At 47.9% G+C, this 16,653-nt stretch overlaps 1 protein-coding gene across 2 annotated transcripts; it reads left to right on the top strand.

Annotated features, from left to right (window-relative positions):
- Window positions 1–4,297: 4,297 nt before the first annotated feature.
- Window positions 4,298–16,129, top strand: ARAF (A-Raf proto-oncogene, serine/threonine kinase). 2 transcript variants are annotated; one of them, XM_060183687.1, is made up of 12 exons: window positions 4,298–4,321; window positions 4,803–4,957; window positions 5,135–5,238; window positions 6,526–6,628; window positions 6,753–6,907; window positions 7,008–7,106; window positions 10,726–10,867; window positions 10,981–11,008; window positions 11,102–11,247; window positions 11,361–11,563; window positions 15,166–15,342; window positions 15,648–16,129. In XM_060183687.1, the coding sequence occupies exons 2-12, from the start codon at window positions 4,862–4,864 to the stop codon at window positions 15,745–15,747; spliced, it is 1,353 nt and encodes a 450-aa protein (XP_060039670.1). In that variant the 5' UTR covers window positions 4,298–4,321; window positions 4,803–4,861; the 3' UTR covers window positions 15,748–16,129. The 2 variants fall into 2 exon arrangements, with proteins under 2 accessions (XP_060039670.1, XP_060039671.1); XM_060183688.1 differs by lacking the exons at window positions 10,726–10,867; window positions 10,981–11,008; window positions 11,102–11,247; ... (1 more) ...; window positions 15,166–15,342; window positions 15,648–16,129 and having other exon boundaries at window positions 7,008–7,110.
- Window positions 16,130–16,653: the final 524 nt, after the last annotated feature.

Genomic DNA, 16,653 nt, shown 5'->3' with positions numbered 1-16,653 from the left:
ATTCACAAACATGGTTTCCCCCCTCTCTCATAACCCATTGCAACCATATGTTCTCTTGCTCTTTTAACATTTTATTTATGCATTTGATAGAGACAGAGAGAAATCAAGAGGGAAGGGGAAGATAGAGAGGGAGAGAGAAAGAAAGACATGTGCAGCAGTGCCTCACAGCTTCCAAAGCTTTTCCCTGCAAGGCTGGGGGGGCGGGGCTTGAGCCTGGGTCCTGTGCATTGTAACATGTGCAGTCCACCAGGTGCACCACCACTGAGCCACCACCACCCACCCCGCCGCTTTGATAGAGACTATAAAGGCAGAAGGAGGAAGAGAGAGAAAAAGAGTCAAAGAGAGAGACTGAGAGATTGAAAGAGGCTACAGCACCAAAGCTTCCTTCAATACCGTAAGGGCTGGGCTCGAACTTGAGTGTCAGGCATATGGCAAAGCAATGAGTTGTTTTGCCAGTCCTATAAACATGTTCTCAAGAAAGATAATTTGTTCTCAAATTACAAAAACTTGATGGTACCATTTGTACACATAATTTATCACAAATTCACCAGGTATAGGGGTGCATGGCGGGTGTTTAAAAATCTTTTATATAATTTTTACTTATTTGTTTATTAAACTTTATTTTATTTGGTGGGGCAAGAGATAAATTTAGAGAGAAGAGGGAGATAGGGAGGGAGGGGAGGGGACAGGGAGACTTGCAGATCTACTTCACCGTTTATAAAGCTTTCCCGTAGTCTGGGAGGTGGTGCAGTGATAAAGCTTTGGACTCTTAAGCAGGAGGTCCTGAGTTAGATCCCTGGCAGCACATGTGCCAGAATGATATCTGGTTCTTTCTCTCTCCTCCTATCTTTCTCATTAATAAATAAATAAAATATATATATTTTTAAATCTTTCCCCTTGCAAGTGGGGACAGGGGGCTTGAACTTAGGCCCTTGTGAATGATAACGTGTATGCACTTTACCATGTGCACCATTACCCGGCTCATGCCTGTCTTGTTTTTTTTTTAATTTTATTTATTTATTAAGCATCCAAGGTTATTGCTGGGGCTGGGTGCCTGCACTATGAATCCACTGCTCCTGGCAGCCAGTTTTTCTTTCTTTCTTTCTTTCTTTCTTTCTTTCTTTCTTTCTTTCTTTCTTTCTTTCTTTTTCATTTACTTGGATAAGATAGAGATAAATTGAGACAGGAGAGGGAGCTAGAGACAGACAGAGAGAGAGAAAGAGAGAGAGAGAGAGAGAGAAACATAGATACCTACAGACCTGTTTCACTGCTTGGTTAGTGACCACTCCCTGCAGGCGGGGAGCTGGGGTTCAAACGGGGATCCTTGTGCAGGTCCTTAAGCTTTGTACCATTTGCGTTTAACCCAGGGCACCACTGCCCAACCCTCTACCTTTTATATTTTTACCACCAGGGTTGTTTCTGGGACTCGGGGCCTGCATGATTCTACTGATCCTGGTGGCCATTTTCTTCTTTTCTTTCCTTATTTTATTTATTTTAATGAGAAATATAGATAGATAGGGAGAGAGAGAGAGAGAGAGGTCAGAGCACTGCTCAGTTATGGCTTATGTTGGAACTGGGGACTAAACCTGGGACCTCAGAGCCTCAGGCATGAAAGTCTTTTGCAGAACCACTATGCTATTTCCCTAGCCCATTTTTTCTTTATTTTTGATAGAGGGAGAGAAAGAGAGACACCTGCAGCACTACCCCACAACTGGGGACATTTCTCTCAGTAGATAGGAACTGGGAGCTTGAATTTAGGTCTTTATGCACCGTAATGTGTGTGCTCTACCGAGTGAGCCAATTCATGGCCCTCATGTCTGCCTTTATCCAATGTAATAATAAAACACCTATTTCATTGACAAGCTGATAAGGACTTGGAGTTAGTCTGGGTCAAATTCCTACAGAGATGTGGAGATACCAGTGAGAGCTCTCTGGGATGATGTTTACATTTCAGCGATAGTCCCAAGGCACAGAATAACATGTTTTGTGTTGTGAAATTGGCCAGAAGACTATGTAACTTTTTCTTTTTTCAAAGCATCATAGAGTTTAAAAAAATAACATTGATTTATAACATAATGTAAGGGGTTGATGAAATAGCTCAGTTGGATAGCATGCTGCTTTGCCATGTGAACAATGCAGGTTTGTGCCTGGCCTCCACCACATTGAAGGGAGTTTTGATGCTGTGGTTTCTACCTATCTATCTATCTATCTTTAACAAAAAAAAATGTAAGTTGCAGGTGTACAACATCCTAATTCCACTTCTGTATAAAGATCACACAGACACACACACAAACACACACACACACACAATGGGAAATGTGTCTATAGGGGATCTTGTTGTGTGACTGTCATACAGTGTGATTACAGACTTTGGTGGCAATAACCAACTACATAGTAGGCAAGGAAGTAGAGTCAATCTGAAAGCACTGTCTTTAAGTGAATTACTGGAATATAGTAGGCCTGAAATAAGAAAAGATGAAATTTTGCCATTCACAACAACCTGGGTCGCCTTTTCTGAAGGGTGCTATGCTGAGTGAAAGAAGTATAATGGAGAAAGACAAATACCATGTGATTTCCCTAATATGCAGGGTCTTAAAATTGACTTATCTATTCTTTTTCTTTTTTTTTTCTTAATTATGATAAAGAGAGAAAAGCAGGAAGAGAAATGCGGACAGCAGGGGGGAAAACACACTTAAGCACTGTCTCACTGCTCTTGAAGTTCTCCCCCCCTGCAAGTGAGACCGGGGGCTTGACCCTGCGTCCTTGCACATGATAACATGTGTCATCAACCAGGTGCACCAGCGCCCATCCCCAGATTTAGCTTTTTTTCCCCAAAAGACTGAGTAACAACTGAATAGGACAGAGAATAAAATGGCATTACAAGTTTCCTTAAGGACTTACTCTAAGGCACCATTCCCTTGGATACCAGGGAAAACCCTGTTATGGGAAAAACTGTGTTGACCATACAAGAACTTCACAAGTATCTCTGCACTGTACCCCATTCCAGATCCACACTAGTGTCCTCTCTAGATCACCAGGCCATCTATGACTATTCTTTAAAAAATCCTCATCTTCTTCATTCCTAAAGGGAGCTTCTTAGAACAGCAGGGCGTTCTTAGGGACTGTTAACAGAGATTGTGACCGACCATTTCTCTCTCAAGCGGAAGACGCTACAGATCACTTGGCCTGTCGCCAACCCATTTGAAAGACAATTCATTTCGAAAACTGTGACACAGGAATAAGGCACATGGATATTTAACTTAGGACTCTGGGATAGTGCCCCCTCCGAAAAAAAAAAAAAAAGGCCACTTAGAAACCCACTTAGATTCTTGAACCCTTAAGATTAGCCCCAAAGTGACCAAGATGACCCTAGTTTCTTCCACCTAGGCACCACGGGGGTTAAAACCCTTGGCACACAATGTTCCTCCTCGAACTGCGCCTGCGCAGTCCGGACGGGCAAACTTGCCCCAGATTCTGACGTGCCAGGTAGCCCCGCCCAATCCGGAACAGGACCCACAGGCTTTGACAGACGTGACTCTCAACCAATAAAAATGGAGGGCTGAGTCCTAGGGGACCAATGGCTAAAGCGCAGGGGGTAGTAGAGGTGGACTTTATGAGGAAACAAGAAGACAGGCCCAAGATGGAGGCGGCGGTGGCAGGAGCGGCGTGACAGGTGAGGGTGGGCCGACGGGGCTGGTTTTCTGGAGCGACCACTGGGCACCGGCAGGGGATTGGGACCGAAGGAGCTGCTCCAGAGTGAATGCGCTTGGGCCCCGGGCGTCTCCGATCCGGAAAACGGAGGAGTGGTTTGACCTGGGACGAAACCATCGTTGACTGGGAGGTGGGGGGTGGGGTGTTAGGTATCGGGGTGCAGAGTGACGGGGGGTGGTTTCATCTGCCGCATGCGGCAGCGCGTCTGCGCTGAGTGACTAGGCCCAGGGTAGGCGGGGTCGGGCCCGATGGGGTCTGGTCTTAGGTGTGTTCTGCCCTTGTGCCCTCTTAACCTCTGTAAGGTGTCGCATGACCCTTCTTGCACTGACTCCGGCGGGGGGCGGGGGAGAGGTGCGTATGTGGAGACACGACTCACAGCCCAGTTCCCTTCCTCTGGAAAAATGTCTTAATCCACTAGAATGTTTGATGAGCTCCGTCATTACCTTTCCTTGGGCCTCCCCAGCCACCTTGCATTTTCACCCAGTAATGTATGCGGGAATTCCTCCCCACTCCCCCATGATTGTCAGACAAACATATGGACACCTCCTTCCGCATTACCCCATGATGATGCCCTGGTACCTACCTGCTCCCTTCCGCACCTCCCAGCCAGGTCTGATGAGCCTGGGTGTTCACTTTTCCCTTCTGCATGGTGTCTGCCCGAGCCCTCGTCCCCGCCCCCCTGCCCCCCAACCCTGGAAACTCCCTATCACAGTTTGATGATCCCAGTTTGCTTGTTCCAGCCCAGGACTGAGAGAGTACCCACAGCGCCCTAGAGGCCCAACAATGAATGATGTGTTTCCTATTCCCCAAACTAAGGACACGATCTGGATTTGATGATCCTTTGTTCGTTTCCTACCACCAGACCTGTGACTCCTCCCTCCTTGCAGTATCTGATGACCCCCTTCTGCAGTGTTAAGCTGGGCCAGCATGTTCATGTCCATCATGTGCCTGTCACCTGCTGTGCCGCCTGTGCCCTCGGGGTCACCGTATGTTGCCTGCCATTGTGTGTTTGGATTTATTTTTTTTGTCCCCTGTCACTTTGCTTCCAGACTGCCATTTTCAGTTCTCCAGATTCCTCTTCTGTCTTCCAGGAGCCCCATGGCACCTGTTCAGCCTTGCCTCAGCCCGTCTTGACAAATTCCTAGGCTCCATGGAGCCACCACGGGCTGCCCCTTCCAACGGGGCCGAGCCATCCCGTACGGTAGGAACCGTCAAAGTGTACCTGCCCAACAAGCAACGCACCGTGGTGAGTCTGGGAGAGGGGGAGGCAAAGTGGCAGGGGTGGAGGCAGAGCCCCTTGGAAGTCTGGGATCAGACTGGTGACAAGGGCTGGAAGGTTTCAGCAAAGGGACAAGGAGAGATGACTGAGGACCCTCCCCCACCCCCTCCTCCCTCCCTTATATCTGTGCATGTGTACACACAGGTGACAGTCCGGGATGGCATGAGTGTATACGACTCTCTAGACAAGGCCCTCAAGGTGCGGGGCCTCAATCAGGATTGCTGCGTGGTCTACAGGCTCATCAAGGGGTGAGTGTGGCATCCCCCTCCTTTTAAGTGCTTGGCTCCTTCACTCTGCCGAAGTGACTCTTACCTGTGAGTCTGCCCAGCTCTTGTTTCATTACTTCGATTAGTTCATTGGCCTGCCTAGACAGCAACTCATGGTCTTTGTGGCCTCTCAGCCTTCCCTCTACTCCCAACACCCCCAACCCTCCAGGGTCACATACTTGTTCTCTCACCCCTTTATCAACAGCCCCCAAAATAACAGATTTCTCTGATATTAATTTAGAACAGGAGAGAACTCAAAAACCTAATTGCATAGTAACATTACTTTCCAGACGAAGAATGGATAAAAATGACATATTCCACAGCACACCACACCCAAACACAACACAAAACACGTATACACCCACGCATGCTCGCACACACGCACACACGCACAATCGCTCGGTCTTTCCAATACAAATCTTATTTGTCAACTCCCTTTTTCCTCCTCTATTTCCTCATTATCTGTCTTCAGAGTTGGGCCTTTATTCTTCCATTTAGGGTTTCTTTAATTTATTTTCTTTTTAATTTTTTTTCATATTTTATTTATATTTATTTATTTTCCCTTTTGTTGCCCTTGTTTTTTTTATTGTTGTTGTAGTTATTATTATTGATGTCATTGTTGTTGGATAGAACAGAGAGAAATGGAGAGAGGAGGGGAAGACAGAGAGGGGGAGAGAAAGATAGACACCTGCAGAAAGAAGAGACTCCCCTGCAGGTGGGGAGCCGGGGGGCTCGAACTGGGATCTTTAGGCCGGTCCTTGCGTTTCGCGCCGCCTGCGCTTAACCCGTTGCGCTACCACCCGACTCCCAATTTCTTTTTCTTTTTCCTTTTCTTTCTTTCTTTTTTTGAGTTGATCCACTGTTAGGTGTTTATTCATTTTTTTTTTTTTGATTTGCTGCCTCAGAGCCTCATTAACCACTCTTCCAGGGGGCCCACTGAAAGCATTCCTACAATAGAGTCATTTGTTCACAGTTTCCGTTGCTTTTTTTCTACCTTGCAGTTGAATATGAGGACTCGTCACTCTGTCCTGCTACTCACAGTCCTCAGAGGCCCTGAGCAAGCCATTCAACCCCTTTAAGCCCCTGTATCCCCGTCTGTCAAATGTAGACAAGGGTAGTAACTAGTTCCTAGAGTTAACATGTTGAGGATTTATATGCCTGATGTTAGTCAATGGGAGGCGGGTTTGGCGGGACTTTTGAATGTTCCCTTTGTCCCTGTGGCCCCTGGGCCTGCATGCTCCTACTCCCTGTTTCCTGTGTCTCCTCTAGGCGAAAGACAGTCACTGCCTGGGACACGGCCATCGCTCCCCTGGATGGAGAAGAGCTCATTGTGGAAGTCCTTGAAGATGTCCCATTGACCATGCACAACTTTGTGAGTATAGCATGGAGAGAGGGTGTATGTGTGTGTGTTGAGGGGGGGGTGCAGATCTTGGGTGGGGGGAGATGTGGGGGAGTGTCGGGGCCAGTCCTCAACCTTCTCTCCTCTGTGACAACAGGTACGGAAAACCTTCTTCAGCCTAGTGTTCTGTGACTTCTGCCTTAAGTTTCTGTTCCATGGTTTCCGCTGCCAGACTTGTGGCTACAAGTTCCACCAGCATTGTTCCTCCAAAGTGCCCACAGTCTGTGTCGACATGAGTACCAACCGTCGACAGTGAGTCTGGTCCAGGATGGGGGTGGGGAGGGTGGAGAGGACAGGCCCAGCCAGAAAACTGACCCCTGTCCCCTTGTCCTATACCCTTAACGCCCTCAAGGTTCTACCACAGCATCCAGGATTTGTCCGGAAGTTCCAGACAGCCCGAGGCTCCCACAAACCGCCCCCTGAATGAGCCACTAACCCCTCAGGGTCTCAGGTAGGGGTGCTTTAGCTGAAGGGCTGCTGTGGGGGAAGAGGTCAGAAGGCCCTTATACACTGGAAACCACACTTCATTCATAGGCATGATGGGCCCACGACTGTGAGTGGTTGGACCTAGGGCAAGTCATCTTTTTGCTCTGGGATCCACTTTTCTCATCTGGGAAGAATGGTTCAGTGATATATATTTTTTCCACATAAGGTTCCAGTGAGGGTAGAAAGAGTCAAGACATGTATCTGGGAAGATAGCTCAATGGGCAGAGCACGGGATTGGCAAGCATGGTTTCCTGAGTTTGAGCCACGGCACCACATAATGCTGTTGCGATGATCTGGTTTTCCTGCTTTCTCTTGTGAATGAACGAGTGAATGAATGAACAAATGAATGGATGAACCTATAAAAAGAAACTCACAGGGGACTGGAAGGTGGTGTGTCTGGTTGAGCACTCATGTTACCAGGTGCAAGGACTCCAGTTCAAGCACCTGGTTCCCACCTGCAGGGGGTGAAACTTCACAAGTGGTGAAGCCATGGTGCAGGTGTCTCTCATTCTCTTTCCTTGTCTATCTTCCCCTCCCATCTCAGTTTCTCTCTGGCTTGTCAAATGAAAGAAAGAAAAAAATAAATAAATAAACTCACATTAATTTTTCTTTCTTTCAATGAAACTTATTGAACTAAGGGCTTAGAACAAAATCTAGTTGAGTAAAGATTTATGTTCTTATTAACTACATATATAAACAAAATATATAGATGATATATATTGATTATATTGATATTGTACCTGTATATCTAACTACTTTGTTGATTCTTCCAATATAACTGTGCTAAGCTTTTCCCCTTTGAAATATACATTACTGTGTCATACATCCCCTTTTACTTCTCCTTTATGTTAAATGTGGTGGTACTATTGGATTTCTGTCTTAAAATATTACTATACTACATCATATCTATATAAAATGCATTTCATATCAATATATTTTGTGATATCTATATAGTTATTTCTATGTCGTGCTTATAATATTTTCATGTATTGTAGGACGTCACACATTTTTATGTAGTATTTCAAATAGTAAAGTTGGGGTATGCTGTTCTTTCTTTCTTTCTTTTTTTTTTTGAAGATGCATTTCTTACAGCCTGGAAAGTGGCACAGTGGCTTTGCCTTGAAACCTCAAGTATGATGTCCCAAGTTCAAGTGATGTTCTAGTTCTGTCTGTCTCTTTCTCCCTCATAAATAAACTTTTAAAAATATGTATATATATATATGTATATATATACTTCATTTTATGAGAGAAAGACCTGAGCGCTACTCAGCTGTGACATAAAGTAGACCCAAGAATTGAACCTGTGGCCTCAGGAACTTCAAGCATGAAAACTTATCTTGCAAGTGCCACGATGTCATTTTTAACGATGAGTGTGTACATTCGTTGCTTATGAATTTTGTTTCAGGACAGTGAAGGGAATATTAAATAGTTGGGGGGGTGGAGGGTGTCAGAGGAATAGCTCAGCCAGTGGGACACCTGCCTTGCTGTGCACAGGGTCCAGGTTTAAGCTCCAGCGCCACATGAGAGTGCCACAGTACCAGAGGTGACACTGGTGCTCTGGTGTCTCTCCCTCAAACTCTGTTTCCCTCCCTGAATGAGCAAGAAGCCCAGGAGTGATGAAATCACACAGGTGCAAGACTCCGACTCATCAAAAGTGAACATTTTTTCTGAGGGGGGGATTGGGTATTATTTCAATATGTAAGATGGACAAGATAGCTCACCTGTATAGTGCTCCTGCTTTGTCCTGTGCAGGAACTGGCTTCAAACCTGACTCCCCTGCTGCATCGGCACCAGCTTTGGTGTTGTGGTGTCTTTTCTCTTTTTGCCCCCCCTCTGTCTCTCTGATTCTGTAGCTCTGTCTGAAAAGTCAACCCAGAGTGGTGAAGCTCCAGTGACAAAAAAAAGAAAAGAAAAAGTCTGTGTAGTTTTAATATAAAGCTTATGTGCATGTATTAACATATACTATTGTTATATGTATGTTTTGAAATATTGCTATTATAATGTGGATACGATGCCTTCTATATGATGTACTTGAATATCACATACAGCTCTGCCATGTTGTGTTGTACCCTTTTCCTGTTATCTCTGTGACTTACTCGCTCGCTCTCTTTGCTCAGATGTCACCTCCCCAGAGACGCCTTTCCTGTCGTCAGCAATAACACTGTCCCCTTCTTTTCTGTTATTATTTTTTCTTAACTGCACCTGCTCTCCTTTGGCCATATTGAATAGCTGCTGGTTTTTATTTCCCTCTACCCGACTGGGAGATTGTCAGCCCCCACAGGGACCAGAGTTTTACTTTGTTCTCCCAGAGTCGCTTTTTTGTTTGTTTTATATTTTTATTTTTGCCTCCAGGATTATTGCTGGCACTAGGGCTTGGTGCCAGCACTAAGAAGCCACCATTCCTGGTGGCCATTCCTCCCCCTCCCCCATTTTATTGCATCAGACAGAAATTAAGAGGGGATGTGGAGGTAGAGAGGGAGATAGACACCTGCAGGCTGGCTTCACCACTTGTGAAGTGTCCCCACTGCAGGTGGGAAGTGGGGGCTCGAACCCAGTTCCTTGCGCAGGTATTTGTGCATAATACTATGTGTGTTTAATTGGGTGTACCCCTGCCCAGCCCAGAAACCACACCCCAACCTTTTTTTTTTTTTTTTCTTTTGCCAGAGCACTGTTCGGCTCTGGCTTATGGTAGTGCTAGGAATTGAACCTGGGACTTCAGTGCTGGTACTATGAATCCACCACTCCTGGTGGCTTTTTTTTCTGTTGGGTAGGACAGAGAAATTGAAAGGGGAGGGAGAGATAGAAGAGAGGGAAAGAGAAAGATACCTGCAGACCTCTTTCACTGCTAATGAAGTGTTCCCCCCTGCAGGTGGGGAATGGGGGCTCAAACTCAGGCCCTTAATGCATGGTAATATGTGCACTTAACTGCAAGTACTACCGCCCAGTCCCCTTCTCTCAAAGTTTTGATTCCACTCAGAATGGCACTAGGTATAGAACAGGCATGGCAGGAATATGTCTTCAATAGTGAGGTTTTGTTTGTTTGTTCTTGCCTCTGGGGTTATCGCTGGGGCTTGGTGCTGGCACTACAAATCCACCACTCCCAGTGGTCATTTTTTCCCATTGTATTTGATAAAAGTACAGAGAGAAATTAAGAGGGGAGAAAGAGACGGAGAAAGAAAGATAAACACCTGCTTCACCACTTGTGAAGCATCCCACAGGTGGGAAGTGGGGACTTGAACCTGGGTCCTTGCGCATAGTACTATGTCCGTTTAACTGTGTGTGCCACCCACCAGTTCCACCCCCCCCCCTTTTTTTTCTTCATGGCGGTACTGGGGATTGAACCTGGGACCTTCAGTGCCTCAGGCCTGAGTGTTCTTTTGCATAACCGTTATGCCGTCTCCCCAGCCCAGGAATGTGTCTGGAATGAATACAAGTAATAGCAGTAGGGGCTTACTGGGGGGAGGGCAAGGGAGGGCGGGGTACAGGACAGGAAACACGCTTCCCATGGGGCAGGGAACAGCCTTCCCGGGTCTCTGGTTCCTCTGGTTCCTCAGAGAATGACTGCAAGGCCTTTCTCTTGTCAGCTCCTGCACCCAACACCACAGCCCTGAGCACTTCCCTTTCCCTGCCCCGACCAACACCCCTCTCCAGCGCATCCGCTCCACATCTACCCCCAATGTCCATATGGTCAGCACTACCACCCCAATGGACTCCAGCCTCCTCCAGGTTGGTGTGATTGTGTGGGGGGGGCAGTCTCCTTGGGAAACACTATATAGAGGCAAGACCTGTCCCCATTGTCACTCATGTCCTGTCTCTGACACCTTCCCCTCTTTTTCTAGCTCACTGCCCCGAATTTCAGCACCGATGGTGAGCCCCCGTCTGTCTAGTCCCCACCCCACCCCTGGGGTCCCTCCCCTTCCCCCAAATGCCTCCAGCTCACAGCTTCTCCTGCCACCGCAGCTGCTGCTGGCAGAGGTGGTGGTGACGGTGCCCCCCGGGGAAGCCCCAGCTCCACCAGCATGTCCTCGGGGAGGAAATCCCCACATCCCAAGTCTCCCTCAGAGCAGCGAGAGCGGAAGTCCTTGGCCGAGGAGAAGAAGAAAGTGGTAAGCTTCAAGGGAGGATCCTGGGGGGCGGGGGGGGGGAAGGAGAACCCTCACAGGCTAAACGACAAGGGATGTGGGCTGGCCCCTGAGATGCTCGCTCATATGGTCCGCAGAAGAATCTGGGGTACCGGGACTCGGGCTATTACTGGGAAGTGCCACCCAGTGAGGTGCAGCTGATGAAGAGGATCGGGACAGGCTCTTTTGGCACCGTGTATCGCGGGCGGTGGCATGGCGATGTGGCCGTGAAGGTGCTCAAGGTGGCGCAACCCACAGCTGAGCAGGCCCAGGCCTTCAAGAACGAGATGCAGGTGCTCAGGTGAGATGGCACGTGGGTGTGACTGGGGATGGGGCCAGGCCCTGGTGGGCACAGCCTACACATTGGCTGCGCTTGCTTTGTGTCATATGACAGCCACAGCACCAGAGCCATCTCTCCATTAAAGGGGGATTCCTTTCTCCGCTGGAAAATGGCCATGTTTAGAAGATCTCGGGGCGGGGGACAGGTGGTGGCACACCTGGTTGAACGCACATGCTACAATGTGCAAGGACCTGGGTTTGAACCCCTGGTCCCTACCTGCAGGGGGAAAGCTTTGCAAATGGTGGAGCAGTGCTACAGGTCTCTCTCTTTCTCTCTCTCTCTCTTTCATTTTATTTATTCGTGAGAAAGACAGGAGAAAGAACCAGATATCATTTTGGTGCATGTGCTGTTGGAGATTGAACTCAAGACCTCACGCTTGAGAGTCCAATCGTTTATCCACTGTGCCACCTCCCGGACCACCTGCAGGCGGTTCTGTATCTCTCCCTACCCTCTCAATTCCTGGCTATCTCTAGCCAATAAATAAAGATATATAATAAAAATGTTTAGTTAAAAAAAAAGAAGAAAAAGAGTTCAGGGGAATGTTACAATGCTTGCGTTTGGGTTGACGCTGACATCAGTGGCTCTGTACCCCATCCCTCAGAGGACTCTCCTTTTGGCCCTATGTACAGCCATAGGGTATCATTTAAAAAAATCAATTATCTTTATCTTTATTTATTTACTGAATAGGGGAAGGGGAATAGAGGAAGAGAGACAGAGATACCTGCAGCCCTGCTTCACCACATGTGAAGCTTTCCCCCTGAAGGTGAGGACAGGGCTTGAACCCAGGTCCTTGCGCATTGTAGCATGTGTGCTCAACCAGGTGCACCTCCGGCCCCTAGGGCATCATTTTTAAAAGATATTTTATATTAATGAGAGAGACACAGAGAGAAAGACATAGAAATGCCAGAGCACTGCTCAGCTCTGACTTCCGGTGGTGCTGGGGGATGAACTTGGGACCTCAGAGCCTCAGGCATAAAAGCCTATTGCAGAACCAATATGCTCTCTCCCCAGCACACCATGGGCCACCATCACTAACTGTATCACCACGATGCCTTGTGTCCTTCCCGCCCCTCTGCTTCTGTGGCATCACCAGGAACACAGGGAGTGTTCTGTGCTTTCATTATTCATCACCAACCATGCTTTAAAGGACAACATTATTCAGGATAAGCATGGTTTAATCCTTGTTCTCAGGAATAGCTGTGATTCTCCCAACAGAGTGTGTCACTACTCCTCTGTTAATCTGTTCATGCTGAGAGTCCCTAGCGTTCGTTCTTTCTTTGCTGCTGGAGCTACTAGTGTTCCTGGGGATACCCCTGTGGGCTTGTGCCCCTGACCAACAGACATGATTATGTTATACAGCTGATAGTATCATAGCTCTCTGTACAGTTTTCTCGATACTGTTTTGGTATTTACCCTCATGCTGAATGCTACAGGAAGAAAACTTACCGTCCCTGCTCCTCTTGGTGTGAAATAGCAGTGATTTGAGCATGCTAATTTACATGACATATAATATATGTATATAACATATTATATATAGTTTTAATGTGTTCATTAGTGAAGTGGGAGTAGAGAGAACCAGAGCATCACTCTGACACGCACAAGACTGGGGATCAAACTCTGCACCTCATACTTTGACAGTCTTAACACTTTATCCACTACACCACCATGAGGGCTACTCCTGTGCTGTTATCCACTCAACAACGAGCTATACTGCATAGCAGCACTAAAGTTGTTTGCACTTCATGTTACCATAATTAATGACTGTAGTTAATACTCGACAGGAATGGAGATGTTCTTCTAAGTCAGGGCAGCTCTTATTTCTACATAAGAGAGTGTCTGCGAAGTCGATGCAGGTACCCAGTAGTGATAACAAGGACAGTGGACTTTTCTTTTAAATAAATAAGCATTTCACTAATCTATTTATTTGCTATGGATAGAGACAGAAAGTGAGAAGGAAAGGGAGATGAGGAGAGAGGAACACCTGCAGGACTGCTTCCCCACTTGTGAAGTTTTTTCCCCACAGGAGAGGACCAGGAACTTGAGCCTGGGTCCTTGCATGCTGTAATGTGTACACTCTACCAGGTGCACCACTTCCTAACCTCTTGGCAGTGGACTTTTCAGAGTTCTTGCACTCAGCATGGTTCTAAGTGTCCTACAGATTATTATGTTAGCGATCCTCACATCTCTTTGTGGTAGTGAGTATAGTTAACGTGTTTGTTTGTTTGTTTTTTGCCTCCAGGGTTATTGCTGGAGCATGGTGCCTACACTACAAATCAACTGCTCTTGGAGGCTATTTCCCCCCTTTTATATTGCCGTTGTTGTTTATGTTGTTGTTGCTATTATTGTTGTTGTTATTGCTGTTGTTGTTAGATAGGACAGAGAGAAATCGAGAGAGAAGGGGAAGATGGGGAGAGACAGAGAGACACCTGCAGACCTGCTTCACCACTTGTGAAGTGACCCCCCCCCCTGCAGGTGGGGAGCTGGGGGTTTGAACTGGGATCCTTATACCATGTGCTCTTAACCTCCTGCACTAACGCCCGGCCCCCAACATGGTTCTATGGTTAAGGAATAGGAGGCAAAGAGCATTGTGACACAGTGGTGTGACACAGTGGTGTGCCACTACCTGGCCCCAAGTTAGTTTTATTTTTTACGACTTACTTACTGGCAGGGAGATAACATAATGGCTATATGGTTTTGACTTTCATACCAGAGGCTCTAAAGTCTCAGGTTCAATCCCAGCACTACCATAATCCAAAAGTGAACAGTACTCTGGCTAAAAAAAATTACACACACACACATCATACACACATGAGGGAAAAGTAGGGTATAACCCTGGCATGTGAGATGCTAGGGATTGAACTCAGGACCTCGTGCTTTTAAAGTCCAATGGTTTATCCACTGTACCCCTTCCTGAGATGCCCACCCCCAATCTCTTTACCTCTGACACTCTCATGATGATTGACAGGATTATAAACCGCTAGCAGTTTTGCATGTCTATGCTATTCTGAAATATCAAGTGATGGTTGGCGCACTATTTTCTGGTCTACAAGACAGTCTGTATACCAAGGTCATGGTCAAGGTCAGATGTGTAATAGGTGTGAACGACAGTTCAGAGTATTGGTGGTGCCGGGCGGTGGCACACCTGATTGAGCGCACACACTACACTAAACAGTGACCAGGGTTCAAGCCACCAGTCCCCACCTGCAGTGGGGGAAGCTTCATGCATAGTGAAACAGTGCTACAGGTCTCTCTATCTCTCCTTTTCCCTCTCAATTCCTCTTTGTCTCTATCCTTAAGAAAAATAAGATGGTATCAGTGATAGAGGAATATATCTGGTAGTCCCTCCTGCTTTTATTGGGAAACATGAGTGAGGAAGCTCATGGCATAAGCTCAGCAAACACATTGTGCAAACTCATTGAATCATTGACCACAGTCTGGCCCTGAGCCTCCTAAAAGACCGTATGGAACTGATGACAAGGGGGCAGTGGATAGGTCTGTTGCTCACTTCCCCCACTCCCACCCCCACCCCCTATCTTGTCCTGACACTGCCTTCCTGCCTGCAGGAAGACACGCCATGTCAACATCTTGCTATTCATGGGCTTCATGACCCGGCCAGGGTTTGCCATCATCACACAGTGGTGTGAAGGTTCCAGCCTCTACCACCACCTGCACGTGGCTGACACCCGGTTCGACATGGTCCAGCTCATCGATGTGGCCCGGCAGACTGCCCAGGGCATGGAGTGAGCCTCCCGGCCCAAGGACTAGGGAGGGGGTTGGGAGATAAGGTTACCCCCCCACCGCCCCCCCCCCCGGCCAACTGGCAACCTGCTTGCACCCCACAGCTACCTCCATGCCAAAAACATCATCCATCGAGATCTCAAGTCGAACAGTATCTGCCTGTCCCTGTCAGGGGACTACAGTGGGGTGGGATGGCTCTTAGGGACTTTCTGGGGAGAAGAACAGGGAGGGGCATAGTCCTAGCCAGGTGGCAGAGCTGCGACTGGGGAGCTGGCTCTAATTGGGGTGGGGGGCATCTGTTGACTAGGAGTCAGGATTGTGGCTGGTTCGGGTGCTGCTCTTGGACGCTTCTGTCAGACTTGAGGTATGGTCGCCATTGCAAGGGGGGCATTGTGGGGCCATCTTGATCAGGCTCAAAGGTGGGCAGGTTTGAGTGTCATTGGAAGGGTGTCACAGGGGCCAGGCAGTGGCACACCCCGTTGAGCACAAGGACCCAGGTTTGAGCCCCTGCTCCCTACCTGCAGGGGGGACGTTTCACAAGCAGTAAAGCAAGTCTGCAGGTGTCTCTTTATCTCCCCCTCCCCTCTTAATTCCTTTCCATCAAATCCTCGCAATAACCCTGGAGGCAAAAAAAAAAAAAAAAAAAAGGAGTGTCCCCATCAGGCGAAGGATAGAGGCCATCTAGCCAAGTCACGTGTAACATTAGGGGACTTCCGGTCAGGCTCAGAGGTATGGCCGGTGTGAAGGAGGTCATCAGAACCCCCCACCCCAGTCAGGGTGAGATTGGGCTGTTATGAGTCGCTGTGGTGGCCCTTGACCCTAGTGGACATCTTCCTACATGAGGGACTCACAGTAAAGATCGGTGACTTCGGCCTGGCCACAGTGAAGACACGGTGGAGCGGTGCCCAGCCTTTGGAGCAGCCTTCGGGCTCTGTGCTGTGGATGGTGAGTTGAGCCAGGCTATACCTGGGGTGTAGAGGCTCCTAGACGGCCAGATTGGGCTGTGGTGGGATGATGAGTCAGAATGGGCATACCCACACCTGATCGGTGTGTCTGAACCTTTCACATTTCACCTTGTATAAGTGGCTGTTGAGTGTTACCCAGCATGGCTAGCAGGATGTGGGAAGTCGTGCTAGCCATTTACTGACCTCTTTCTTTGGTTCCCCTGTCCGGTCTGGACTATCAAAGGCAGCTGAGGTGATTCGTATGCAGGACCCAAACCCCTACAGCTTCCAGTCAGATGTCTATGCCTATGGGGTTGTGCTCTATGAGCTCATGACTGGCTCGCTACCTTACAGCCACATCGGAAGCCG

The sequence above is a fragment of the Erinaceus europaeus genome, chromosome X (assembly GCF_950295315.1).
Source record: "Erinaceus europaeus chromosome X, mEriEur2.1, whole genome shotgun sequence".
NCBI classification, from domain to species: Eukaryota; Metazoa; Chordata; class Mammalia; order Eulipotyphla; family Erinaceidae; genus Erinaceus; species Erinaceus europaeus.
The sequence above is the reverse complement of the archived record's forward strand: the minus strand, read 5'-3'. Positions and strand labels throughout refer to the sequence as shown.

Excerpts from the sequence above, each read along its gene's own strand:
- ARAF (XM_060183687.1), top strand. The coding sequence starts at position 4,862 with ATGGAGCCACCACGGGCTGCCCCTTCCAACGGGGCCGAGCCATCCCGT. Across the intron at positions 4,958-5,134 it reads CCAACAAGCAACGCACCGTG|GTGACAGTCCGGGATGGCAT; the intron begins GTGAGTCTGGGA and ends GTGTACACACAG. Across the intron at positions 11,564-15,165 it reads AACGAGATGCAGGTGCTCAG|GAAGACACGCCATGTCAACA; the intron begins GTGAGATGGCAC and ends TCCTGCCTGCAG.